Genomic DNA, 26,314 nt, shown 5'->3' with positions numbered 1-26,314 from the left:
ACACTAGCTGTTAACACACTCTAGAGCCTAAATTCTCACTGCAAGAACCAACCTTGCTTTCAAAAATTAAGTTTGTTCACAAGAAAATAGCAGCAACATTCAACCACTTGTTTTATTAACATTTTAGTTATAAGAGTGGGAAGTGTAAGTGAAACAAACATAAATAAAGCCTAAGTTATTCTTCAAGTGCTCCAGACTGAACTGCATCCTCATAGCACCCTCCTCTCTCTTCTTTAGTTTCCGGGTGCAGTTTAATAAGATCATCAATTCGAAGAATAGTAATTGCAGCTTCTGTTGCAAACTTGAGGCTCTTAGTTTTGACCATGGTTGGTTCAAAGACACCAGCTTGCTTGTTATCACGAGGTTTTCCATTGATCAAGTCAAGACCAATCCTGCAAAGAAGGAATGCTGTCAGATGGAGAGGGATAAACAGTAGAAATACAGCTGGGAGTATGCTGGGTAGCTACTGCTTAATTACAGCAATACATACACACAACTGAAGGGCAGGGGCAAAGGAGTTCACTGATAACATACTTTTTTTTTTTACTATGCAAATCACGGTTCAGTAAACTGGGAGAACAATTTTCCTTCTAGTCACCAACCCACATCACTTTTACCAGCCTTCTACCAGACAGATACTTGCCATTTCAGATTTTTGCGATCTGGGTTAACTTGAGCCTCGTTGTGGAATGCTCTCAACTTCGCAACAAGATCTGTGGCATCCTGAGCAGCATTTACTGCCAATGTATTTGGAATTACTAAGAGGGATCTTGCAAATTCTGCTATTGCAAGTTGCTCACGTGATCCCTAGAAAGAGGAAAAAAGTTTTTAAACCAATAGCTACAACAAGAGAGGAAAAAATACAGCCACAATCAAGAACAGCACTAATAAGTAGGGGTTTTCACATGCAAAACCTGTGTTTGGGTCAAAGAACCATAGAATCTAATTATGGGAGAAAGAATTCACTCATACCCTCCATTTTAAAGAACCATCTGATTCTGTAAGATGATTATGTTTTCATGAGGCACAGAAATTACTTCTAGTAGATGAAAATAAATGCTTGGAGATTCATTATGCAAGTCTAATGCATACACACCATTGCTTCTTTGAGCAAGACTTACCATGCTAGTTGCATAATTTTCAAGATATATTGAAAGTGCTGCCTCTACAGCACCACCACCTGGGACAACAGACTTGGATTCCAAAACCCTTTTGACAACACAGAGAGCATCATGTATAGATCGTTCCATTTCATCACACATGAAGTCATTGGCTCCTCGTAAGATAATCGATGCTGAAGTACGAGCCTTTGTACTAAGAAGAAAAGGAATCAGAAGTCAGCTGTGTTGAATGGAATCTAGATTAAAATTTTTCTTGGTAAATTTTTTATTCTGAAGCAGAGTTCAGTTGAGCCTCATTATTTCAACATTTAAAAGAAGATCTTAACCTTGTTATGTTTCCTTGCAGGATACACACATTGTAACTAACACTTAGTCACCATTTTAATTTCTAACATGCATGCATCTAGTTTGAATTTTAATCTTTTAAAGAAAGCTACCTGTCAAAGTCAGATGTTTTGCCATCAAAGAGGGGAAAGTGTACTTAGATAGTAAGAAAGACCCCTTTTGCACAGCCCTCAAGTAAGTTAATGACTGCTAATGTTACAGAAAAGGCTGTCACATGTAGCTGGCACACAAGTGCCATGGGCAGAGTGTGTCATTCATGCTCAAATGACACCACAGGAACATGAACGCCCAGAAGGCATACTGAAGCAGTGGAAAAGTTATTACCCAAAGCATGTTCTTGTTAAATGAATTGATATTTAAGTCTTCAGGTACCAGACAGCACTGACAGCAGCACAACTGAACATGGTCTTTCACTACAAATGGAAAGATTTAGCTCACATCTCTTTATTCAGATGGTACCTATTCCCCTTTACTATCTCTAAAGGGAAGCCAGTTTAGAAACATTTGTTTATAAACAAAAATTGAAGTAAAAACTGCCTAGCAATCTAATTGGTTCATATACTGCAGTTCACAAAATGTATCCAGCTCCAGCAGAAGAGATTAAACACTGATACTTTCACCTCTACTTTGCACTGGATTTGTGTATAACTATTTTCCCATGTGTATAACTACTCCAACCACTCAGAAAGCATGAAGTAAATAAATGGAATTTTATCTCAAACTTAGTAGAGAACATATACAACATTCAGTATTTTTAAAAGGATCCTTACTTCTTGATTAAAATCAGCTCATCATCACAGATTCTCTCTTGAATCACTTCCTCTGCCTGTCCCAGCATTAATGCCTCAAAACTCTCCTCACCTTCAAGGTTTGCAAGGGTTGAACATATGGTTGCTTCAACAAACAAAAAAAAAGTGAAGTTAACATTCAATTCCTGCACGTCATCCTTTGCCACTTCCCAGAATAGGTGTACAGAAAGAAAAGCAGAAATAAGAGCTCTATTGAATAGATTTTTCTTAAACAACACTTCTTGTTGTCAGGCAGCAATTCAGTACTTCTAACAGATAAACTGCTCCTTTTGTTCAACTTTTACAGCACTTGTTTTTTTTCACAGCCAGTACAAGTTCCCATGCTTTACCACAATGAAAACATTTTCTTCCAAATTTAAGAACTGACAGATAAAAATATGTACAGCACCAGAATTTTTTCAAAGTATGATTCAGTGATTTAGGAGTTCTTAATTCGTCTTGAACTATCTAAACAATGTACTTAACTGTCTAAACAGAGGCTTATGAATGCATGCATAATAAAGACTTCTAAATAAACACAGATTATGGCTCCTATTTCCACAAAAGGCCAGTCTTCACAGTGCAAGGCAGCTTCTTCTCCTCCCACTCCTCCCCCTTCAACAATCAAGTCTTACAATACTACTTTGACAAAGGTCACTTAAAAGCAACAGTAAAGCTAAAAAGTGGCTCAGCTTTACTCATCCTGACCTTGAATGTTAAGAAGCAGTATTTTAAAAATGAGTTAAGAAATACCTTAACAACAGCTTCTACTTTAAGAACAGATTTATAAACCAGTTATTCTTACATAGACATACCTCCTGATGCCTTAGCAATCCGCTTAAGGTCCTTTTTTACAACTCTCCGTACTGCCATAGCTCCAGCATCAACAAAGTATTTCAGACACATATCATCAATACCTCCAGTGGTGAGAATCACATTGGCACCAGTGGCCAGAATCTTCTGGATTCTTTCTTTGGTAATATCTGACTCTCTGCAAAGATTAATGTCAAAGTTATAAAAAGATACTAAAAAATATACCATCACATCTTGTCAGTCAACTTCCTGAAACCTTAATGCAGAGCTCTGCAAGAACGGACCACTGCACAAACACACTGGCATTTCTTGAAAACTGACTTAATACTAGCTCTGCCTCCAGAAGTGAAGACTTCTTCCATTACTATTTGGTATTGGTGGGAAATGTTAACATTCAAAACATTTTTTACCTCTTGCTCTCAGCCAAAATTAAATTGAGCCACCTCAACTGAAGAGACCAAATCAAGCCTGTGAAACCCCACTAACCTCAGTTATTCAAGCTTCTACACACCTCTGCCTTATCTGGTCCAGCTTCTCAGGGTCTGAGATAACAACCTGAACACCAAGCTTCATTTTTGCTTTCTGCAGGCTGAAGTCAAGGCATGCAATCTTTGCATTAACTATTCTCTTGGTCATACCTGATGAGGAAAAATAAGCAAGAAGGATTTTGTCAAATCAATTTAACAGGACATCAAGTCAGCATTAGAGATTAAAATTAACACTACTTTCACATTTCAGATTACTGTTTGCTTTTCCACCACCAGTTCTGCCCTACTGCAGAAAAACGCCGATTTACATTTTTTAAATGCCTCCCCAAAATGTGAATGACCATGACAATCTGACCTATTGGTCTCACATCCTCTAAGTGACCTAATCACAGCACAGCTCTGCTAAATGGAACATTTCCCCACAAACCTGGCAGTGGCTCCCCACAAGGGAAGCATTTAAGTTCCACCAGACCACAATGCTACCTTGCTGACACTGATCTAGGGAAACTACAGCAACTCACCAACACTTTGTGGATCACTGCTAACTGACAGGCTCTAGTCTAAGAAACACTGGTGAAGTGCAGTATTTTGTGTTGTTTAATTGTTCTGTAACTGAAAACCCACATGATTTGCAACGAACACAGCCAGTAAGGAGAGCGATGCAGAAGGACAAAGAGGACAGAGGTGACAGGGAAGATTTCTACAACACAGCCTGTTCTTACCCTGAGAGCCCACCACGCAGTTCAGAGCGTAACCGTTCACGAGAATGCTCTCCTTCTGGCTGCGGCCGTGGGCCTTCAGAACATTCACCGAGTTGATGGGGTACCGAGCCTGACCCTTCTGGTCTGTGTATTTAACTGCCAGTGCGGCATCCACCACCATGTTAGCAAAGAAATCACCATCACTGAGCGGCTGTTAAGGTTAAAACTGAAGAAGGAAACTAGTATTATGTTTAAGAGGAAAAAAACAAAAAACAAACCATGAACAGAAGTAACTGACAGCGCCCAAATTAAGTTTCCCAAAAAGAGCTTCAGAAAGGCATGTAAGTGCTAGCTCTCGTTACCACTTTCTTAAAGGAAAGAGTCATTCTAAAAGCTGAAACACTGGTAGGAAATTATGACAGACTAGTATGAAACCTGCATTTTATGTACATTTTGTTGCTAAAGAAAAATACATATCCAATGCACAAAAGCTAAAAATGCAGGTTTTTCTGTGCCCATGGAGTAAAATTCAACTTTCTTTCCTCTGATTCACTCCCAGGTACTTCTGTAACACATTATTCTATTCACACAACTCTTTATCTAGTCTCCCTAACAAGCAAAGCAATTGTTAGGAAACAATATCCTTTAAAAGCTATCATGATGTGCAAACCCAGATTTAAATAAATTGGGAAGAGTTTGAACATGCTTTCCTATGCTAGGTCACAATACCTGTTATAAACAACAGCTTCAATATTGTGTCATGTTCATAAAAACTGCTGCCAAGGATACTCTAGCCTAGCTACCAAAGCTCTCTAATCAATCACTCCCACTTCACTCACTTGATCAATTTAAAGGATACACTCCTATGATTTTCGAGGACATTGATGTTTTAGCAGCATTAATTAGGCACTCCCTGCCCAACTCATCTGTGTTAATAACAAGATTTTCATTGATGTAGCGAACAGCTTCCCTGTAAAATAAAGACAAATATACTAGTAAAGAATCACCCCCACAAAAAGACAAAAACTTACACGTTTTCAGCTCTTCTAAATGTTACCTCCAAGAACAAAGGGATAACATCAATTGCTCTCCAAGGGCAGTAATGTGACTGTAATCAATGTGATTACAGAAATACAATTTCTTACACGTTTTCAGCTCTTCTAAATGTTACCTCCAAGAACAAAGGGATAAAATAAATTGCTCTCCAAGGACAGTAATGTGACTGTCATTCCTTTATGTGATTACAGAAATACAATTAAAAAAAATGAAAACCCACAAGAAAATCCAACCCAAACCAACCAAAACCCCAGCAACCCTGCAACAAACCACCATATTCCACTTGCTGCCAAAAAGCCTATATTAATGCAGTCACAAAATGCTGAAATTCAACTGTATCAGTTTCTTACTTGCAGGCAAGTCGGTATCCACCGATAATGGAGGTAGGATGAATTTTCTGTTTCACCAGCTCATCTGCATTTTTGAGAAGTTCTGCAGCAATAATTACCTGTTTGAAATACAAACACTAAATATGTGCATTCCACAGAAGCAAAGTAACTACCTTGTGCAACGCAGAACTAAAACCAGTTTCTGATGTGAGGTGAGAGCTACCTAATTCCAACCCCCACCAAGGTATCTAAAGTCTCAGTTAAGTTTTCAACACTCAGTATCCTTGTTCATACTTCACTTCTTGCATTTGTTAGAAATTAAAAACCTAAATTCGGCCTCTGTGACCAACCTTCAAGATAGGAAAAATCAGTAATGAAACAGAAGTGAGCAAATTCCTTTCTGGAGCACCACTTTGCATATGGAAACTAGCATCTAGGAAAACACCAAATCTAAACACTGACTTTTGAAATATCTGCCTGTAAAACTTGCTACATACCACTGAGGTGGTCCCATCACCAACTTCTTTGTCCTGCAGGTCTGCCAGCTCACAAAGGACTTTTGCAGCAGGATGTTCCACTTCCAGCAGTTTCAGAATGGTTGCACCATCATTAGTAATGGTCACGTCCTAATTTTCAGACATCAAATGTGCATATGAGGTGTATTTCTATTACCAAATGTGCATATGAGGTATATTTCTATCACAGTTTCACTGTTGCATTTCATCATGATCATACAGAAAGAAATTAATTATCCTTTGCGACTGCCCATAAAATAACTATTTATAACAAAACCTTCCTTCTTTTAAATGTGGAGTCCCATTCTAGCAACAGAAATGTTACCAGTGCAGAATCTGTATTTTCTTTTGATCAGAAAACCCTTTATGGTGCAGAAACTCATCAAACATTTTGCAAGTACTGGATAAGTAGCCATGCAATGACTTCCCCCCAACACAGTATTTTATTACATCAGCCTAGAAAATGACAAACTTTCTTCAATTACATGAAATATTTTAAAATACAAAATATTGTTTAAAAATTTGTTATTAATTACTTGAAATTCTTTTGTTCTTTCTCCTTATGTGGAGACTAGGATATACAAGTAAGCACCTGTTAAACACGATTTAAGTGGTGAAACTCACTTCTTGCCATCTGAACAGTATTTTAAGTGGTTACAAGGACTTACCTACAGAAATTAAATACATGTAACACATACATTACCACCACAATACATTAAACTAAAATGATGTAATACACATTACACAATACTCAATTTTACCACAGTTCCCCTACCCCTCTCAGGATAAAACAGGCACATTAGGCCTACAAGCACACTAAGTGGAAGCACTTTTACAAATAAATACAAGTCCTCCTGACACTTCTTAAAGTAACATTACTTACCCCAATATCATCCACCAACATCTTATCCAGACCAACTGGCCCAAGAGAACTCTTCACAATATTGGCAATAGCAGATGCAGCAGTAACTGAATACAGGAAAGAAGTAAGAAAAAACAAGTTTTATCTTCCCAGCTTTTGGATGACTCTCAGGTTTGTAAGGAACAGTGCCAAGAAACAACAGGTCAGGAATGTGATAACAAGTGATCTAATCTAGCATTACATTTCAGCCTATCTAACCTGAAGCTTTACCTTACTTTTTTAGGCTTGCTGCTACTAAAAAAACACAATCTGCACCAAACCTCACTCTTCCTTCCTAGCTGGTTTAGCTAGCTAATCTGGCAAAACTGACTGACCCAAAAAAGAATGCTTTCTCTGCTGTCTGGGTAAGATGGAGGACAGGAGTGAGGTCAGAGGAGCAGTGGTGTTAGATCAGGAGGGGCTGGTAGCACTGCTGCTTTTCACTGCAGCAAGCTGTGCCACAGGACTTCACTCGCATTTAGTCCTCAGTTCTGGGCAGACGGAGAACATCGGCATCACCACACATCAGTTAGTAAAACATCTTCTGGTCCTTATCAGGCCTGTGACTGACACAAAACATTTACTTCTGCAACTAAGTCACCGAAAAGTGACCTGTGAGTCACTACTAAAACAAGACAAAGCCTCTAAAACACTGGCTCATTTAAAGGTTGTTCTGCCATTTTCATATAGGAAAAAGATACAATCAACCTTTTCCTTCAGACCATGGCAAGTTTTTCTCTCTCCCACAAGCATAGCCACTTAATCTAGAAATGGAAAAAGTGGTAGTTAAATGGGAACAGTTATAACTCAGAAACCTTCAAGCAACACAACAATTTCTTTTGCTTAGGCGGATTAATGCCAGCTTTCTGGAAGAAATAACTTTGTACCAAAGATGCCATTATCACGTGGAATCTCACTCGTGAATTAAAACAAGGCTCGTAAATTTTAAGTAGCTGCCTAAAGTACCATCAGAGCTACACGAAAGAATCTCAGCTTGATCGGGAAGCAAGTTTTGGCTTCTTCCTTTGTCTTTTGTCTACTCAGACTCTGAGATCGGCCTCAGAATTTGCAGCCTTCCCCAGGACTTGGGGTTCAATCCCGAGCAATGGGTAACGTGTTTGAGAAGCAGTTACAGACACGCATTTCGAGGCTGTTCCCCACTTTCCGAAGCAGCTTATTCCCCGTGCTGTGGGCGGGGACGTTCCCTAGAAGAATTCCCCGCAGGCCTTGCAGGCTCCGGCCCTAGGCGGTCGGGACGGGGCAGAGCGATCTCCCTGCAGCAGGAGCAGCAGCCGCCGTGGCCCGGTGTGTGCCGCTAGCACGGCACGGCACGGCACGGCGGGAGGGGGACGCGGGGCCGCGTCGCCACTCACACTGCTGCAAGCCGCTCACACTGCTGCTCCGCCTGCCCCCCTCCCTCCATCCTCCCTTTACTCCCTCCCTGCAGGCAGCAGCCGCCCGGGACGGCAGGAATCTATCGAGAGGAGCGGCACTTCCCGGGCAGAGCGGGGCGGGTGAGCACATGGCTGAGGCGACCATGGCCGCGCCATGTTCGCTCCTTGCTGCCCCTCCCTTCCCCCCCCGCTCCCCCGGCCCTCGCCGGGGCGCGCCGCCGTTACCGTTTTGCGTGCGGACCGTGTCGCCGCTGGTCCGCTCGCCGAACACGGCCAGGGGCCCCTCCATCGTCGACATCTTCCCGCCCGGGCGCGGCGCCACACGCACAGGGAAGGGACGGGAGGGCGCGGAGAGGCGGGATGGCCGGGGCGGCGCGAGGCACGCTGGGAACGCGCCCCGCTACGCGCGGGGGCGGTGGGGCGGGGCACGCCCCGCGGGGGCGGGGCCGCATCCCGGGCTTGTCCAATCCTGGGGCGCGGCACCGCCCGGCCTCGAGCCGCGATTGGCGGGCGCGGCTGAACAAAGACGCCGAGAGAAGGGGCGGGGCCCGGGGCGCTTCCACGAGCTTCTAGAAGGTGTCGCGGGCCTGGGCGCGCAGGCGCGTGGAGTCCCGCCGGTGGTGGGGCAAAGAATGGGCGCGGGAATGGCGAGTCCTGCCCTGCCCTGGGAGGCACCCCGCTTCCCTAGTGGGGACCTCGGCATGCCTGGCCGTAACTGCCCTTCTCAAACACGTTACCCATTGCTCGGGATTGTACCCCGAGTCCTGGGGGAAGGCTGCAAATTCTGAGACCCATCTTGGGTTCTGAGATGGCAAAAGGTGAAGAAGCTGAAGATCTGCTTCCTGGAGAAACTGAGATTCAAGCTGATACTTTAGGCAAAACACTTCTAATAAGAATTACCCTAAGTCATGACTGTGATTGCACTTGATAATGGCACCATTATATGGTTTCAAGGTCTGTGAGCTGTAACAGTTCCCGTTATCCTACTATTCTGTGGCCAGGTTAAGTGGCGCTGCTTGTAGTACAGGGGAAAAACTTGCTACAGTCTGAGGGAAAACCTCAGGGAGTGATGGGGAGATGGGAAACCTGCAAGGGCCAGGATGAGTATGTAACGATTCGCAGGGCATGGTGTGAACAGGCTTCTTGTATTTTGACAGGCAGGTAGCTCGTGTGGCCAGGAGCAGCCTCCACCGCCAGAGTTGTACCTGGCTGCTGTGGCAGTGCCCAGAGCTCCCCTGCCAGCTGGTTTCATCAGGCCTTCATCCTCCTTTCAATACAATGTGCTCTTAGATGGCTCATTAAAAGCATTTTCAGGACTACAGCAGTTGAATAGAGCTCCAAAGTAAGGTTCCTGCGTGGTCATGCTTGCAGCAGGATGCTTTGAGAAGGCAGAGAAGCTCTGCTGTACCTGTGTGCCGCAGGAGCACAAGGAAATAAACCTAAAACAGGATGATGGTAGTTCCCGAAACACCTATTGTTGCTCTTTACCCACTCCCCTTTCCTTTCCGCGCCTTGTTCCCTCTTCCGTTCCCGTTCCAGGCACAAGTTAAAAGATGACCCCCGAGTCTGGCAGTGTTTTTTGCTCTGTTTTGTGAGACGCCAGTACCACTCGGGCGCCCTTTCCCGGCTTGCGGGCGCAGGGGCGGCTCAGCCGACTGGGCGTCCCCGCGCCCGGCGCTTCCGCCTGACCCCGCCGCCGGCGGGCGGAATTCCCGCGGCCGCTTCCGCGGGAAGCGCCGCCCCTCGCGCATGGCGGCGCCCGGGTGTCCCTGAGCGGAGCGAGGGGAGCGGCGGCAGCCCGGCGCTGTGGCGGGTCCGGCTCCCCATGGCGCTGAGCAGCCGCCTGCTGCTGGCGGCCGGCGGGCTCCGTGCAGCGGGTAAGCCCAGGGCTCGCCGTGCCGCCCTTTCCCGGCGGCGGCTCCGCGGCCCCCGCGCTCCGCTTTCCTGGCGGCTGTGCCCTGCCAAGGATGAAGGGTTTATACCTTGTTGTTTGGTAGCGCTGTCTCTGGTCTCTTGTGTACTTCAGTGTTTTGTAAAGCTTTGGACCTAGGGATCTCCTGGTCACACGCGAGTTTATATTTTTATACATGAGTTTAAAAATGGTGTTAGTATACTTGCAGTTCGCCTCATAAGTTGGGGAAACAGGTTGAGGTCTTGTCATTCATCTGTTAAGTGTTTAAAAAATAAAAGCAAGATGATTCTGCTCTGCTGACTTCTGTCAGCTGTGTCATTCTGTACCGTATCCGTTCTACTGTCTGCACTACTGGTTTTTTAATCTTTGATTTTTTTTATCTGCTCTCCTCCCAAGGTGTTCGTTTTGCATCAACTACAGCCAGTGTCAAAACTGAGACTGAAGTGGACACAAGTGAAAATGAGGTTGTTGCCCCAAACTTCACTAATAGAAATCCCCGGAACTTGGAGCAGATGGCCCTGGCTAGGAAGGAGCGTGGCTGGAAGACAACGTGGCCAAAGCGTGAGTTCTGGCACAGGTGAGTCAGGAAGTTAATGCCAAAAATGAAGACTCTAAAAGAAAAAAAAGCCACCAACAAAACAAACCCCAGAAACCCACATACAAAATGTGCGTTTTGGGTTGCTGAATCAGTTAGGACATTAGTGTTTCTTAATCAGCAGGCATCTTCTGTGTTCAGAGAAGAGTGGACTAGTCACACATGAAAGCATGTGTGGTCAAGATTTTTCAATCTATTGTTAAGGCAACAGTATTGTTGCTTAAGCAACAGCTTTTTAACTTAGGATTCTCTCACTTCTGTGCTTACCATGCTTTATGGTTTTATTTGAGGCACCACAATAGTCTGTTTGGGGTTGTTTTATGTTTGTGGGTTTTGTTTTGTTTTAATTTACTTGTCCTCTGGAAAATAAGTTCATTTTAAGCTGGCATTTCAAAGCGCTTATTTTGCTTTTGTGGGGAGAACCCCATCCAGGAAAGCTGATACTTTCTCAGTGCAATAAGAAATAGTTGTTCCTAATTCTACTGTTATGTGTGGAGGCTTATGAGGTACTTTCTGAGCACTTGAAGATCTCAACAAGTTGCTGTGTCAGATCTCAACACCTGCTGTGCAGCTCAAGCTTTTAAAGGACTGCAGAGTGACCCCAAAGTTCCATTTCTGTTGAAGCAGTTCCCCACATATATATCTCTTCCACGTTGTGCAGGTGTACAGTGCTTGGTTTGGAGCATGTGCTGGTTTGAGGCAACACAGGACTGTGGCCCTGAGTAACTGATGAGAAGTTGCTCTTGGAATTTCACTCTTCTGAGCTAGCAACAGGAGTTGTGTGAGTCAACACAGGCAGGACGCTGGAAGGACTGCAAAACTAAGGCTGAAATGCAAAGAGTACATTTAGTTCATTACCCTGATACCTGAAGGATTCCAAAGGAACACCCAGGTGGAGACACAGGTGGGAATGCAGGCACTGTTAGTTCTAGTCTGTTCAGCTGGTGAGCCTGCAGTTGGCACCCATTTATTAAGGGCATTTAGGTTTACCATCATGCTATGGTCTCCCCTGTGTTTTTTGTGATCTCTGAGCTTTGATGGTCTGTCTGTCAAAACAGGGAGCTCAAGCATGTCCAGGAGAGAGCCTCCAAGGCTCTTCGAACACCTGTGTTAGCTCTACACAGAGATTCTACTTCTCAAAACAGTCAGAGGATAAACAGCAGTAGACATAATATGTGGGGTTTCCCACAATGTTCTTCTCCAGGACTTAGCATTCCCAGCTGCAAGGTCACTTGAGAGAATCCTCCTTGATATTCTTCCGCTTTTAACCCTTTCCTCCCAAAATGAGTCCTGTTTAGTGTCTTATTAAGCAAAACTTGTAATGTAATATATTAATACACTCAATTTTATTTCCTAAAGGGAGTAATTTAAGCATTTGACTCTGTCCTCTGGAAAAGACATTCTAATCCTCTGTTACTTCTTTCCTGCACTCAGATTACGGCTTGAGCGGACACAGCATTACGTAGAAGCCTTTGTCGAGCGCTCCAATGGGGATGTTGTGCTATCTGCCTCTACCCGAGAGTGGGCCATAAAGAGACACTTGTACAGTCCCAAGGGAGTGGCTGCATGCAGAAACCTTGGCCGTGTAATGGCACAGCGCTGTTTGGAAGCAGGAATCAACTTCGTGAACTTTAAAGCCATTATCCCCTGGGAACACCGTTGTGACTCGGCAAGTACCCACCTACTTACCCCATTGGCCCTTTCCTTTTTAGGCTTTAATTTTACTTCTCTTCACCTTTAATTTTCTTATGTGGCTTGACAATCCCTCCTTGCAACACTCAGAAGGGCTTTGACAAGCTGCAGTTCCTGATATTATGCTTCTATGAGGCTGTTAACCTCTGCCCCTCCATATAACATGTTCCCACTGATATTTAAGTCCTGCTGGCTTTCTTTTGTATTTATTTGTGTCTATCTTTTAAACAAGATTCAGGAATTTGAGAAAGCTATGAAGGAGGGTGGTGTTGTTCTGCATGAGCCACGAAGAATCTACCGATAAAATGGAGATCGTTGGGAAGACTTTCCAAGGAACAAGGATTGCTTCTTTAGGTTTGTGTACTGGCAAAGGGAAGGTCCGGAGCTGGAAAAAGTTGGAATGTGACTTCTTATAATAAAATGTTTTCACATGGATAGGAGTGTGTCATCTTCTTTATTTTAAAATGATCAACACCTTTAATGCTAGAATAAACTTACCATAGTTCAGCTTGACAGAATTTATTAATAATTCAACATTTAAAAATATATTTTTATTTTTAATATTTTTTTTTGTTCCAGCCTGAACTCTGGAAATGCTTTGATATTTGATCCCTGTACACTGCCAGTCGAACCTAGCAAAGTGTAGGCATTACATTAATGTTTAGAACTGTGATAAAGATGTGCAAAGTCTTAGTGAAAATGTTAAACTCCCAACTCATCTTTGCACCTTTCTTGCAATCCTGAGATTCTAACTGCTTAACCACATGGATAGGTTTAGAAGGGGAGCTGCAGAAACTGCTGCTATAGGGAATAAGAAGCCCCATTCTCCTGTTGTGTGTCTGCTGCTTGGCACAGGCTGGTGCTGTCAGCGTCTCTGCCTGCTGGCTCGGCACAGCTCCCAGCTACGACCAGGCTGTGAAATCCCCACAGACTGTGTGTGGAACCCTCTGACAGGCCAGTTCAGGGCGGCCAGCCTGGTCAGCGCAACTCCTGTGCCTGTGTCGGGATGCTGTGCCTGCTGCCTTGTATGCGCGCACTGGGGCAGGAGAAGGGAACGCCAAGGGTCAGTGCTGGGGTTCAGCAGCGTGCAGGGTGAGCCCGGCCCGGTTCTGGCATCTTTATTAAATTCTCAGACATAATGAAAAAAAACCACTGGATTTTTACCTAGTTGTTGGTTCATAATAACAACTCTCAGATAGTGACGGCCTCTGTGCGATCTGTATTTCTGGCAGACGCGCAGTGGGAGCTGCCCCTGCGCTCCCTGTGAGCGGGGGCTGTGCCGGGCGCCTTCGCAGCCTCTCCAATTCCCAGCCTAAACCTCCCAATCCTTCGTTCCCACCGCTCGGGTCACGCTGGAAGCTCCCGAGGCGCTGCCTTTCCCATCCCTTAGTGCGGACCGCCCCGCGGGGCAGCGCCGGGCACGCAGGCGCGCCGGGCGGGCCGCGGGCGGGCGGCGATGGACGTGGGCGCCGAGGGCTTTGCCCAGCGCCTGCCGCGCCTCAGGCGCCGCATCCTCGGCGCCACATTCGTGGGTGAGCCTCGGGGGCGTCTCGTGTGGCCCCCAGTGCTGCCCTCGGCTCCCGCCCGGCCGCGCAGAGGGGCGGCTGGGCCCTGCCCGACGTGTGGACCCGGGCACTGAGGGGTGTTGCAGCCGATAATGGCGCTGCTGCGCCCAGAACAGCGAGCGCTGAGGCGCGGGGATTCAAACGGGGAAGGGGAACCCCGACTGCGGTGCTGGCCCCGGCTCGGCCGGCTGGGGGCCAGGGGTGCTAGGGGTTCGGGTGGGGGCACGAACACAGCACAGGGTGAGGCAGGCTCCTCCTGAGGGGCTGGGGGAGGTGTCCCTGCCTCATCCTGCCACAGGAATGAGGCAGCTGGAGGTGTGACCCCGCAGCTTTTTCTTTCGAGCCTGCTTCCTGTGGTTTGACAAATGTTGCGGTGAAGAGAAAAGTGTGAGAGACCCCCGTCCTGGTGGCGGTGAAGCGCATGCCTCAAATTCAGATTCTCTTGTGTTCTTTCCACTTCAACAGCCCTTGATATGGAGTTTACTGGTTTGCATTCAACTTCCCTACAAAACAACGAGCCCAGGTAAAGCTGTTGGAATTGAAATGTGAGGGAGACTTGTTGCTCTAGCCCTGTGAGAACAACCTGTGCATAGCAACCCTTCTTGAGTCCACTCTCCCCATTTCTGTACTACTATGTACCAATTCTCTACTTCTGAGTTTTTTACTTGTTTGTTCACATGTTTTTCCCCCTTATTGTTCTCTTTGAGTAATGGTTTGCACTTGTCTTTAATGAATCACATGCACTATATGTTTTTACTCCAATGACTTTTAATGACCTAATATTTGAAAGTATTTACAGCTCCCTATTCCTCCATTATTCCAACCAATTCTGGTTTTGTTCCTAGCCTGTTTGACTCCCCTGCGGAGCGGTATGCGAAGGCCAGGCAGAGTGTTCAGCGCTTCACTCTTGTTCAGCTCGGTAAGTGCGGCTCTGATCTCCCGAGGTCGTACAGGTAACTGGCCTTTTGCTAACAGGTGCGTCCTGCAGGTGGCTCAGCCTTAATTCACTCATTCCAGAGATGTTTGCTTGTTGGGTTTCCCCCCCTCTGATATTTAACGCTATCAGCTTTTTAATAAATAAAGTCAGGTGGGCTGTATCGTTTTTATGGGTCTAAAGTTGACTGTATGTAAAGGTCACAGTTAAAAATACAAGGCTTTTAAATCAGAGGATGCAAGTAAGAGGCAGCAGCTCCGGTTCAAAGCTGTGTTGTTTGATACAGGGCATTATGAGTAAGGGGACTGTGAGGAAAATGAAGGCTGCTATTTCTGTTATTCCTAAAATAACAAACCAGCATGAGGAGGGGTCTGTGAAGGAGAGCTGTTGACAGTTAAGAACCAGTAAGGAGTCAAGAAGACAGCTTGAAAACAGTTTGACATCTTGTTCAGAGTCTTGGGGTATGTAAGATCATCATGTGCCTTTTAGGGATTAACAGAAGAAAAAAAAAAAAACTTGAGAAGTAAAACCCGTGTTTCAGTCCTCTGTGGTGCCCAGCTTGTTCCAAACACTAATGTAGTGTAGTTGGATCCACAGACTCATCTGTATGCACAGTCAGAGAAGCTCATCACCATCTCACCTCTTGCCTATTGCTCAGTCTATTTGTTGTTTAATTTGTTGTTTAAAAAGTGAAAGCTTGTCCTATGCAGCTCTCAGGAATCCAGGGAGTGGCCTGGCAGTTGCTGCTAGCATGGCACAGTGACATTCCTGAATGGAAAGCATGTATTTCTTGAGGGGTTCCCCACATCTCTCATCTAATTTGCACACTATCAGTAGACAGCCAGCTAAATGCTGCCATCTCAACAGAGGTTTCTTTCTTGCAGGGCTGGCAATATTCTCAAAAGAAAATTCAAGCAAGTAAGTAAAAAAGTTTTCTGTTGCAATGAGGATAGTGCAGTAGAGATTTTATGCATAATTTCCTTTGGGCAGAGTTATTTCTTGTAATTATCTTCTAGAGATATTTTTCTTTTCATTTTAGGTATGTGGTGCATTCATACAACTTTTTTCTCTTTCCCTCAACTCTGGGAATAAGGGATGTCGAATTCACCCTCTCTGCATCTAGTATTCAGTTCCTGTCTCATTATGGCTTTGACTACAACAAGGTATGTAATCTCTGCCAGAAATGCAGAACGGAGGAAATCTGTGCAACTGCAGAAAAAATCAGATTGGTATCCCTAAATGTTACGTTTCTAGGGTAAATAGCATCTTCCTAAAGTATGAATGCATCATGCAGTTTGTTATCAACAGGGGTAGTGAGTGCTCTTTTTTCTGAACTAATGTAAAGGCAATGACCACATCCTTGGCAGCCTCAGATTCTCCTGCCTCAAACCCCAAAACCTTATCTTTGGTGAGCTAAGGATTTGCTAAACAAACCCTGGTGGGTGTCTTTACTATCCATGAAGGTGTAGAAGTATCAGTTTACCAGCATCTTATGTATTGCCACATTTCCCATAAAATACAGACTCTGTCATCCCATAAGAGTCCTGTTTTGCAGTTCTGGGCAGGAAGCATCCCACTTCTTGACTCTTGGAAGCATCTTATTAAAGGAAAAGTAAAAGAAGAACAAAGAAATTGATTACCATTGACAAACATCCTTTTCTTTCCTCCATACTTGTTGGACTGCCTGCAGTTTGTTTGTCCTGACTAATCTGCTGATTCTCTAATGTGCTGTGAGAAAATCCAGGGGAATGTAACCAACCTGGCATTTTCTCTCCCGTCAGTTCTTCAAGGATGGAATCCCATACATGAATGAGGTACAGGAGAAGATCCTTAGGCAGCAGCTCTCAGCAGGTACCTGGAAAGTGTGCAGGTGAGCACTTCTCAAAGAGGTGTCTCCTCAGTACTGTGCCCATGGCTCAGCTTCACTCAGATCACGTTTTGTAGAAATACTGAAACCTGCTGGACTGAACACCTCGCTGCCAGCTGTTCCAGCATGCCACAGTGTCTCTGAAGGAAGATCGAGACCACAGGATATTATGTGGAGAATTGGGTGCATGTTGGGAAATTAAGCTTTTGCATTCCTACAGCAAGGCACAAGGCTTCACCTGTAAAGAGCATTTCTCACACTGCCTCTTTCCCCTCATCCAGCACTAGTAACGCAGACAGGGATGTCCTGAAGAAAGCTATTGATGAAGTGACTTCTTGGATAGCTGCAGCTAAAGAAGAGGATACTATGATCCTTCAGGATCTGAATGGTATGAAGCAGTGTCTCTCTTAGAGAGACTGTGGGCTCTGAGTGGGTTCATAATTTCTTGTGAACCTCTGGGGCTATAACTGTCCTTTCTTTTGTTAAATTGCTCTATTGAAAGGGAAAGCACCAGTGTCCATCCTGCCTTTACAACTCCTCACCCCAGTTTACACTTTAGCTCCTGTCAGGAGTTCATCTCTGGGCTCTTATGCTCTGCTCTGTTGAGGTGGTGGCTCTTTCTGAAGCAGAAGTGGATGTCTGGATGCTTGGAGCATGCTTTGTGGTAATTGACTTCCATTTTGTGCTTTTTCTGAGCAGCAGCTGGAGAATTTGTAGTTACTCTGAATCAGGATTACGTTTTACATGTTTCAAATTCTGGGTGATCTAGTTTTTTATTTTCTTCCTCTCCTTTCACAATTAAGTCCCTCTCATTGGAGCAACAGGGAGCCCCATAGAGACACATGCCAGTGGGAATAAACAGGTCACTTAGCCCCTGTGTTAGGTTTTGGGAGCACTATAGCAGAGCTGAGGAGCTGTGCTGACTTGAAGAACTGGGAATTTTTGCAGGGAATAATTTGTAGGTTTACACACAGAACCCAAAACTTAACCTTGTAGGTCTGGGAATATAATATAGAAAAAGTTAGGAAGAACGCAGTGTTCAAGGCTTTGTCTGTTGAGTTTTTTTGCAGAGTATGCAATAGGAGGGGTGGAGACTGTGCTGTGCTTTTTATCTGCTTTGTCAACTATATATGATACTGATATTTTAATAGACTGTGGCACTGGTGAGCACCTGTGATAAGAAAGACATTTATTTAAGTAAGCAAGAGGACTGATTCAGGTGTCTCTTTTAATGCTATTCAGAAGAGGACTGGGTTAGTTCCTTGTCAGCTGTGGGGGAAAGTGCATTGGTACCCTTTGTGTGCTTGACTTCTGAGTCTGTTGCTCTGAAACTGTCCCAAACAAGAGAGCATCCTTTTCAGAGTAGTAGCCTTCCTCCTTCTTCAGTTAGTCTTTTCCTTTCCTCCAGGAAAAACAAAAGCTCATTTGCCTGTGATTTTTGGGGTTTTTTTTGTGTTTTGTTTATATCTGTGGGTTTGCAGTTGTTGTTTTCTTGAGGTTTTTGTGTGTGTGTGTGTCTGTGTTTTTTGTTTTGTTTTCTTTCAGTCACTGTGTGTGGTAATGTACCAGGATCATAGGTTGAGGAATATTTTCTATATCTCTCTATGGGGGAGAGACATGTCAGTCCGTCTGTCTAGAGGAATGGCATGTTTTCCTTAATGGGCTTGTCTGCGCCTCTGAAGCTTCTACTGCATTTTTTTTGTCTGTCATAGGCTATCATATAATAGAAGTTCAGCTGGTTCTGAGGCAGGCTCTTGAAAATGTTTGGACAGAGCCTCTTGGAGACAAGAAGGTGAGATGGAAGTGTCGACCTTGTGAAAAAAGGATTTCTCTCTGGGCAGATAGGACTGGCATTCTTGCAGGGACTCTGAAATGTTGCTTGTACTTTTAATGATAGGGTCCAGGAGGAGGAGAAGACAATGACAAATGAAACGTTGATTGTGGGATCCTAAGAAAAGGGATACAGAAAACTGAGCAGCTCTGGTTTCTGTTTGTCCAGTATTTAAACTATCCTTTTAAATGGAAGTGCTTGTCCTTGGAGCACTTCTGGAGGTACTCTATCCATGTCTTCAGACTTTATTAAGTCCCTCCTTCAATACCTCCACAAGAGTGTACAGTTTTAGCATTTTGTGTGGTTTTCCTTTGCTGACTTCTGCCATGAAGTTGCTTTGAAGACTTTCACTCTGTGATTTGCTGTTTTGCTATTCACTACTGGTATTTTACATTCAGTGCAATATTTTCTGTAGTAAAACTATGGTTGTAGACTTCTCAAACTATGGGTTATGGGTATGATATCAGTCAGTTGCTTAGAATTAGCTTACAGAAATCTTGGTTTTTTGCATTACTCCTACTTTGGTCTGATAACCAATGCCCCCAGAATGTCAGATTTACCCAGCCTTGTCATCTGAAGCATTGCCTTTGGCAACTCTGCTTGTATGATTGCTGTTTGTTTCTGGGTTTTTGGTACCATGAACTTACCATATTGAATTAAATTGAAGTTAAATTGAATTATCTTAATTTGTATTCAGAAAAGCCCTTTGGTAGGAATCATCCTCTTAAGTAGAGAAGCACAATTAAGACACACTTTGAGCAGGCCTGTTTAGTTACTTGAGCACTGATCTCCATATGGAAGTGAGACAGTCCCAAGGTCCCAGGTGATGCAGTTTTTCTGTCCTTCAGTGCCTTGAAGCTGAACTTGACCTCAGCATTACTGAACCCCAGTAAGCAATGTACATGCAGCTAACATGGGAGGCTGAGATACTCAGTGACTGTTCTTTTCAGGTGATGGTAAAAAAAGTGAGTCCAGAGCATCGTCAGTTTCTGGAGAACTCTTCTTATGACCACTGTCAGAAAAAGCTCATTCTCCTGTCTGCCCGGGGCTTCACCAACCTCTTCCAAATACTTGTTAAAGTCAAGAAGGTAAAATGCCTTAACCCTACTCTCATTTTCATATATTTTTAATTTTGCTGTGTTAAATGCAATATTAAAAGTCCTGGTGTTACAGTTTGAGTCACCATCTAAGAAAGCTGAGCAGATTCTTGCCTTTTAGGCAAGCTGTGCTTTTCAGCATGTGTCAGATCAGTTTATTGGACCAAGTGGACCATTGGTTTGACGTAGTGTGGAAATTGTTACATTCTGTATGCAGCTTGTCAATGGATTTCAGCTTTAGAGGACTGTGGGTGATGTGCAGCAAAGACCATCCTTATCCTTGAGAGTGAGCATATAAATCTGATGGCTGGAACCTTATTCAGCTGAACCCTGAATCCACTTAGCTCCTTAGGTCCACTGAAAATAGAATGCTGCTGAGACAATACCCTCTCAGGGAATCCACAAGTCTGATTTCCTGAAGGCAGTAGTCCTCCTGTGAGCCTTGCGGCCTGAATGACTCCTGTGTGAGTGTGTGTGGATGTTGTCTGCTGGAGGAAAGGGTTACAGTTGTTGAGTGTGCCTGTGTTGTTCATCTCTGAGCTCTCTTCAGAAATGTGCTCCAACGGGCTGATATGTTTGTATTCCTCCCGTAGCCCCTGGTGGGACACAACATGCTTATGGACCTTATGCATCTTCACGACAAGTTCTACAGGCCCCTCCCAGGTACTGCTGTGCGTAGCTGCTGTCCCGGGCTGCTGCCTTTGCACTGGGGGAGGAACAGGAGGTGCAGTGGCAATTTGCCAGCACAGACACCTGCAGGGCTTAGCCAGCAGCAGGGCTGGTTGCCTCTTCTGAGTTCTGAATGCTGGAGATGGCATCGTTGCTTGCTGTCACTTCTCTGTCCTATTACTTTGCGGTTGCATTGGATTTTCCCCAGTTTCCTGATGCCTTTCTCCACTCTCTGTGCTTTGCTTTCAGAAAGCTATGAGGAGTTTAAAAGGAACATTCACAACCTGTTTCCTGTCATCATAGACACCAAGACTGTAACAAAATCTGTGCAGAAGGTGAGATGCACAGGTTTTTTTGTTTGAAATTTAAACCTGTGTTTCACCCAAGAGAGAGGATATCTTTCCTCAGTGCCCTGTGATATTAATGGAACTGCAAACAGTTCTCAGTATTGCCTTGGGAAGTTCTAATTTTAGATCTCATTTAACAAATTGGCAATGTAAGTAACTGAACTCACCAAAAGGTCTGTCGTGGTTGGTTTTCTGATACATTCTTCTTTTATAGAAATGTCTGTTTCCTCGAGTATCTAGTCTTTTGGAGGCATATGCAGTTTTGTCCAGGTAAGTGGTGGCCAATAGAGCTTTCAGCAATCCCTGTGTCTTCTTTGGAAAGATATTTCACAGTCAGCCATTTCCCATGTTCATACTTTCCTTCCTCTCAAATGCTTTTCAATTGGATCCTTGTCTTTCTAAATTTAAGAGCAAAGGATTTGCACATCTTTGTTATAAAGAAATTGTGTAGTAAATTACTTGTTCCGAGTCTCTTTATGCATTGAATTGCCATTATTTCATTGGTTGCAAATTTGGCTTGCATACAACTGTACACTCAGCTTAAGAATTATGTTGCTTATGCCATGTTCTGAAATGAGTAAGATGCAGTTCTTGGTGAAAATACCTCCCAGTTTCAAATGCCTGTTGTAAGGAGGGCTGCACTGAGCCCAAAGCAGTAACTAAATACACTGTTCAAATGGGGCACGAGTAGATGTTGTACCTCATGAGCATAGTCATGATGTAGTAGGAGACGTACTTCACACTTCTTTTGTGAATTAATTTTTTTGCGTGTCAATTTTGCTAAGGAAAGGAAAATTTTGCCTGTTTCCTGTTACCCCCGGTCCCAAGAAGGAGATGCAAAATTAATATTTTTTTAAAAAACAGTACTAGGATTCTGAGGGTTTGTTTATTAGCAATTTCAGACTGCATATTCTGCTTGATTGTTCTTTGTTTTATTTCAGTCATTCCAGGGGTATCTGTTTAACCTCCAGGGTTCCCCATTCAAATAGGACCATCTAGTAAACCTCTTTCCTGCAGTTTTAGTTCTGCTCACTTTTTTTTTTTTTTGTACACAGTTAGAACAAATTTGCTGCTTACAAGTTTTGAGTGAGGGAAGAGACTAAGGAAATATTTAGGAGTTAGTTTTCAGGAAGAAAACTGGTAGATATTACTCAAGTAAGTTTTTTTGCCTTTTCCTGGGGGCCTACCAAAGTTCATTTTAAAGTCTCCAGTAGCATTTTCTGAAATGAAGCTACAGGTCACTAGAGAACAGTAACTTTTCTCTAACATACTGAGCAAGGACAAAAATATCACACATCCACTTGTCTTCAGCAGCAACCTGAATCCCAAAGGTCCACCGTGCCCTGTTATAGCTCTTGCAAGTGGCTGCTCAAGATACGGTATGTTCTCAAGCAAATCTTCAGAGTCAGAATGATCAAAAGAGTTTTGTTGTACTCTGTGGGTGACCACATACAAAGCATGAGGGAATGCCAGTGTGTCTATTGAATTTGCCCAAAGCTGCTGAGACACATTTTTGTCCAGACCCAGACCTGGCTCCCAAGACGTGTGTTCTGCACATCCCTGGTAGCTGCTGAGGGAAATGCAGGGCAGGTTTGCCTCATGCTGCTGGTACAGATAGCACTTACACTGTGTTGGGCTGAACTGAACCTGACTTGGGCTGTGAAGTCAGGAGCCCTTGGAAGGGGCAAGGGGAGGTGGGAAACAGCTGTCTTAGAAGGGAAGGTAGAAGGAACTAATGGCAAAGTAGCAGGAGCTCAGTGGCTGGTGTGCAGGGTTAAGTGGTGCCTGTGCAGGAGGTTGTGTCCAGGACATGGTGTGATACTGGCTGTGAGGCAGATGTTTTCTGGCTTCTCCTGGCAGCATTGTGTCCTGCAGCACAGGGCCTCCTGTGTTTGAAATGGTTCCCATACCATCAGTAACATAGACGACACAGTTTGGGTTAGACTTTCATAAAAGTTAAATTTTTTTAATGTGCATCTTGCTAAGCTTTTCAGGCATTCATGTAACTGCTGCTTCTTTTTTGGTGTTGTTTTAAAATGCATGCTAGAAGCACAGACTTTTTACTGGGTGTAAAGTTTTCGGGGTGAGGAAGGAAACAGAGTTGAGGGGAGGGGGAAAAGAACCTTCAGAATAGTGGATCTTATGAATTAGGATTTTACAGTGTAGTAGTTTTTACAGCATGCTAGATGTGTTTACTTCTTCCTGATTTTGTTGGACACTTACAGCTGAGAAGAAATTTCCTCATGAGGCAGGCTATGATGCATTTCTCTGTGGTTCAGGTAAAATGCTTCTTTAAAACTCCTTCAGAGTTTGTGTTGGGATTTGGCAATCTTTTCGTTCTCTCTAGATCTATTTGATGCTAAGAAATATTTGTTTATATACAGTCTGTTGCTCTTAGTAACTTAGCTGCACTTCAATGCATTTTTGCTTTCTATGTATTTAGCAGTGTTTCTCTAGCTTTCTTCTCATGTCACCTCATTATTCCTTTCTCTAGTTCTTCTGATGTCAGCTCATTTGCTACTGTGCAAATCCACAGAGTGAGTAATGTTTAAGTGTTGAATGAAAATTGTATTACATGGGATGTTTTTCCTATGGAAAACAGTCTTCCTTTTGCTCTGACTGACTTTTTGTTTCACAGACTGGTCTTCCTTTTGGACAAAAGAAAGTGTTATTGGAAATGTCATGTTCTAATTAGATTTTTATTTTATAAATCTGAAAGTAGTAGTTTTATGTCAAAGCTGACATTTTAAAAATGAAATCAGGGGCCATGTGATGGCTCAGAGGTTGGGAAATGACATTGTGACTTCTTTATTCTTGAACAAGCTCTCTCAAGTTCAGTTCACTTGGGTAAGGGTCAAATAATTTTCCATTAGTTTCCATTTTTGAAATCTCTGTGAATCAGTGCCTTCAGCTGAGTTCCCTTCCCTTTTCTTGCAGCTTTATGACTTCTGTAGGAAGATACTAAGATCTAAAATACCTATTCTGTCACTAGTTGAAGAGCTTGAACTATAGCAGTGCAGTACTGGAGAAACAAAACTTTGTTCTCTTTTGTTTTCTGATTTAGTGATGTGGTGGAGGCTGAGCCCTCTTTCTCACAGTATCTCACCGTGTTGGCTGAGGACGTGAACAAAGTGAATTTCATCCGAGGTGGTGTTTCAAGCATTGTGCGTATGAATTGCAGGTCTGTGACCTGTTTGTGGGGTGCATAGGTCAGTAGCCTACTTGATAGCTTCCTCAGAGGAGAGGAATCCAAGGTGCTGGGGCCCACCTTGGCACTGCTTTGCAAAATGTATTTATGCTGTTATTCTGTAAGATGGCATTAGCCAGTTTACATTGCTGTTTCTCAGGTAGTTTCTCCATGGCAGTCATGACAGTTTGCTTTTATGACAATATTTAGATGAATCTTGGGACAAAACAAAATTAATTTTACACCAACAGCAGTATTATACAACCTGTCATTTGTTTGTCATGTTCTGCATATTTTCTGATTATATTAATAGTGGCTCTATAGTGTTTCCAAATTCAGATATGTCTCAGTACTGTATATTTTCCAGAATTTTTCTGGGGAAGATTCTCCTTGCCATCATCCCCCTGCCTTGGTTGTTCATGTCCGAGGCTGGCCAAGGCTGACCGAGGAACAGATTTACCAAGAGTTTAAAGCTTGTGGTCGCTTTGATGTCAGACGGCTTTCAAAGAACCAGTACATTCTGCTCTCCAATAAATACAAGCAGTAAGTGATCAGAAAGCCTTAACTTTCAGTCCTCTTTTCCTCTCATCCAGGCCTTTGTCCCACCCTCTCTCTGCTGTGACAGCTCTTGGATAGAAATTCTTGCCCTGAGCTGTGGGGTGCTGTAAGCAGCCTGCGGGCTGAGCTCAAGCCGTGCTTTCATTGCAGCGTCAGGCTCGTCCTGCGGGATTACAGGCACCACCCTCACCTGCAGGTCTCCGTCTATCGCCACTGGAGGCACTCGCCGAGCGTGAGCTGCCTGCTGCAGTGAGTTGCGGGAGCACGGGAATGGAGTGGGGTGGGGAGAAGCATTCCTTTCGGGTCCGAGGCCCTGGCACAGCAGCTGCCTGCCTCGTGTTTGCAGTGGACTCAGAAGCAGGTGCTGAGTGGCTGCTCGTGAGCTTTCAGCCCTGGGCTGCTGGACTTTAATCTCGCTCATGGTTAACCCAGGAATGCTACCCCGAGGACAGCACAAAACTACGGATGTGCTGTCACAGCAGAGAGTGGTAATCTTAATGAGCTGTAGCACCAGCTCTAATAAGCTTGGTGAGAGGGAGGCAGAATCTCAGGTGTGGGATGGATCTGGGTTTTTTTCTACAGCCGAGTTGAAAGCTTGGTAGTGGGAGAGAATTACAGATTCAAAGTGCACCCTTCTTGTGAGGTGGTGACAGTGAGGCTCATGAAAGGTGAATTTCTGCCTTGACGTGGTTTGAAAAAGAATCTAAGCACTTAATAAACAAAAATTTAAGCCGTACATATAGGTAGCCTAACAGCATTTTCTTATTCTTATCTCTTAGAATCTCTGGTATTGTGGCCCTGTGGTCTCTCTTGGCCTTTGTGCTTGGAGGATCTCGCAGCTGTTGACTCTGAAGGACTACTGTAGAGATGGATGTGAAGAACACTGATCTTATTTCTTGTGTTTGTCTGTTTTGTTTTGTTTCATTCAATAAAATGAGGAAAAAAAAGAACAGAGAAAAACCCAAAGCTGTGTACTGTTCGAATTGTTTCCTTGGAAATCTGCTTTTTAAAGGTGGTGTGTTGCTTTGCAATTTGTGGTATTTTGTAATCTGCTCAAAGCATCATCTCCTCCTGAAAGGACATGATTGTTTCAACACCTAATTTTCTTTGGTCCTGTGTAGGTTCTTCACAGCTGTTCATACCCTCAGTTTGTTCCCAGTGCCGGTGCTTGCTGCATAAAACACATCAAACACATTTTTGATAAAGTTCAGGAAGTTATGAAATGAAAGATGCTATTTTTAGCTTCAGTTGTAAAGCAGGGGAAATGTCACTGTTTACCAAATGAAAACGGGCAGAGTTGATGGAGAAACCACTCTTGGGGCTCATGACAGGTTCTGGGGAATAGTAAATAATTTGCAGTGCTGTCAGTGCAGTATCATGCACTGGTATTTTCAGAGGCAGTGTAGCTGAGGTTTGACACAGGTAAGTGGCATTTATCAGGTTCCAGTTTGTGGAGTATACAGAGGTCAGGTGAGTCAGCAGACATTTCTGCTTGCTTCTAGTGCTCAGCATGTGAGCAGTCCTTTGTCCAAAGTAGCATGAGACATGCTTTGTGGATCAGTCTCTCTTGATATAGCTGGAGTATTTGTCAATCCAGGGAATTTGGTCT

The 26,314-nt window shown here is 44.0% G+C and overlaps 3 protein-coding genes and 1 non-coding gene across 4 annotated transcripts; 2 read left to right on the top strand and 2 right to left on the bottom strand.

The window, feature by feature from the left end:
* Positions 1-98: 98 nt before the first annotated feature.
* On the bottom strand, positions 99-8,854 carry TCP1 (t-complex 1). The gene is made up of 12 exons (XM_041469720.1): positions 8,677-8,854; positions 7,040-7,125; positions 6,139-6,267; positions 5,663-5,760; positions 5,116-5,226; positions 4,278-4,459; positions 3,579-3,705; positions 3,070-3,245; positions 2,237-2,360; positions 1,122-1,314; positions 644-807; positions 99-392 (listed from the first exon to the last, which is right to left on the bottom strand). Exons 1-12 carry the CDS (start codon positions 8,747-8,749, stop codon positions 176-178), a joined length of 1,680 nt encoding a protein of 559 aa, XP_041325654.1. The 5' UTR covers positions 8,750-8,854; the 3' UTR covers positions 99-175.
* LOC121355013 lies at positions 7,720-7,855 on the bottom strand. Its single transcript, XR_005955369.1, has one exon. It is a non-coding gene; the product is annotated as a small nucleolar RNA SNORA29 (small nucleolar RNA).
* A 1,322-nt stretch (positions 8,855-10,176) lies between the features above and the next one.
* Positions 10,177-13,085, top strand: MRPL18 (mitochondrial ribosomal protein L18). Its single transcript, XM_041469719.1, has 4 exons — positions 10,177-10,328; positions 10,760-10,940; positions 12,393-12,627; positions 12,883-13,085. Exons 1-4 carry the CDS (start codon positions 10,277-10,279, stop codon positions 12,952-12,954), a joined length of 540 nt encoding a protein of 179 aa, XP_041325653.1. The 5' UTR covers positions 10,177-10,276; the 3' UTR covers positions 12,955-13,085.
* Positions 13,086-14,106: 1,021 nt separating this feature from the next.
* PNLDC1 (PARN like ribonuclease domain containing exonuclease 1) lies at positions 14,107-25,671 on the top strand. The gene is made up of 19 exons (XM_041469970.1): positions 14,107-14,182; positions 14,681-14,738; positions 15,061-15,134; positions 16,034-16,067; positions 16,189-16,312; positions 16,931-17,019; positions 17,298-17,404; positions 18,729-18,808; positions 19,798-19,935; positions 20,538-20,607; positions 20,863-20,948; positions 21,175-21,230; positions 22,272-22,339; positions 23,186-23,239; positions 23,455-23,497; positions 24,025-24,124; positions 24,515-24,690; positions 24,856-24,954; positions 25,485-25,671. Exons 1-19 carry the CDS (start codon positions 14,107-14,109, stop codon positions 25,549-25,551), a joined length of 1,599 nt encoding a protein of 532 aa, XP_041325904.1. The 3' UTR covers positions 25,552-25,671.
* Positions 25,672-26,314: the final 643 nt, after the last annotated feature.

Source organism: Pyrgilauda ruficollis, unplaced genomic scaffold, assembly GCF_017590135.1.
Source record: "Pyrgilauda ruficollis isolate IOZ18807 unplaced genomic scaffold, ASM1759013v1 scaffold24, whole genome shotgun sequence".
Taxonomy (NCBI): domain Eukaryota; kingdom Metazoa; phylum Chordata; class Aves; order Passeriformes; family Passeridae; genus Pyrgilauda; species Pyrgilauda ruficollis.
Note: the sequence above shows the minus strand (reverse complement) of the source record. Positions and strands in the feature narration are given on the sequence as shown.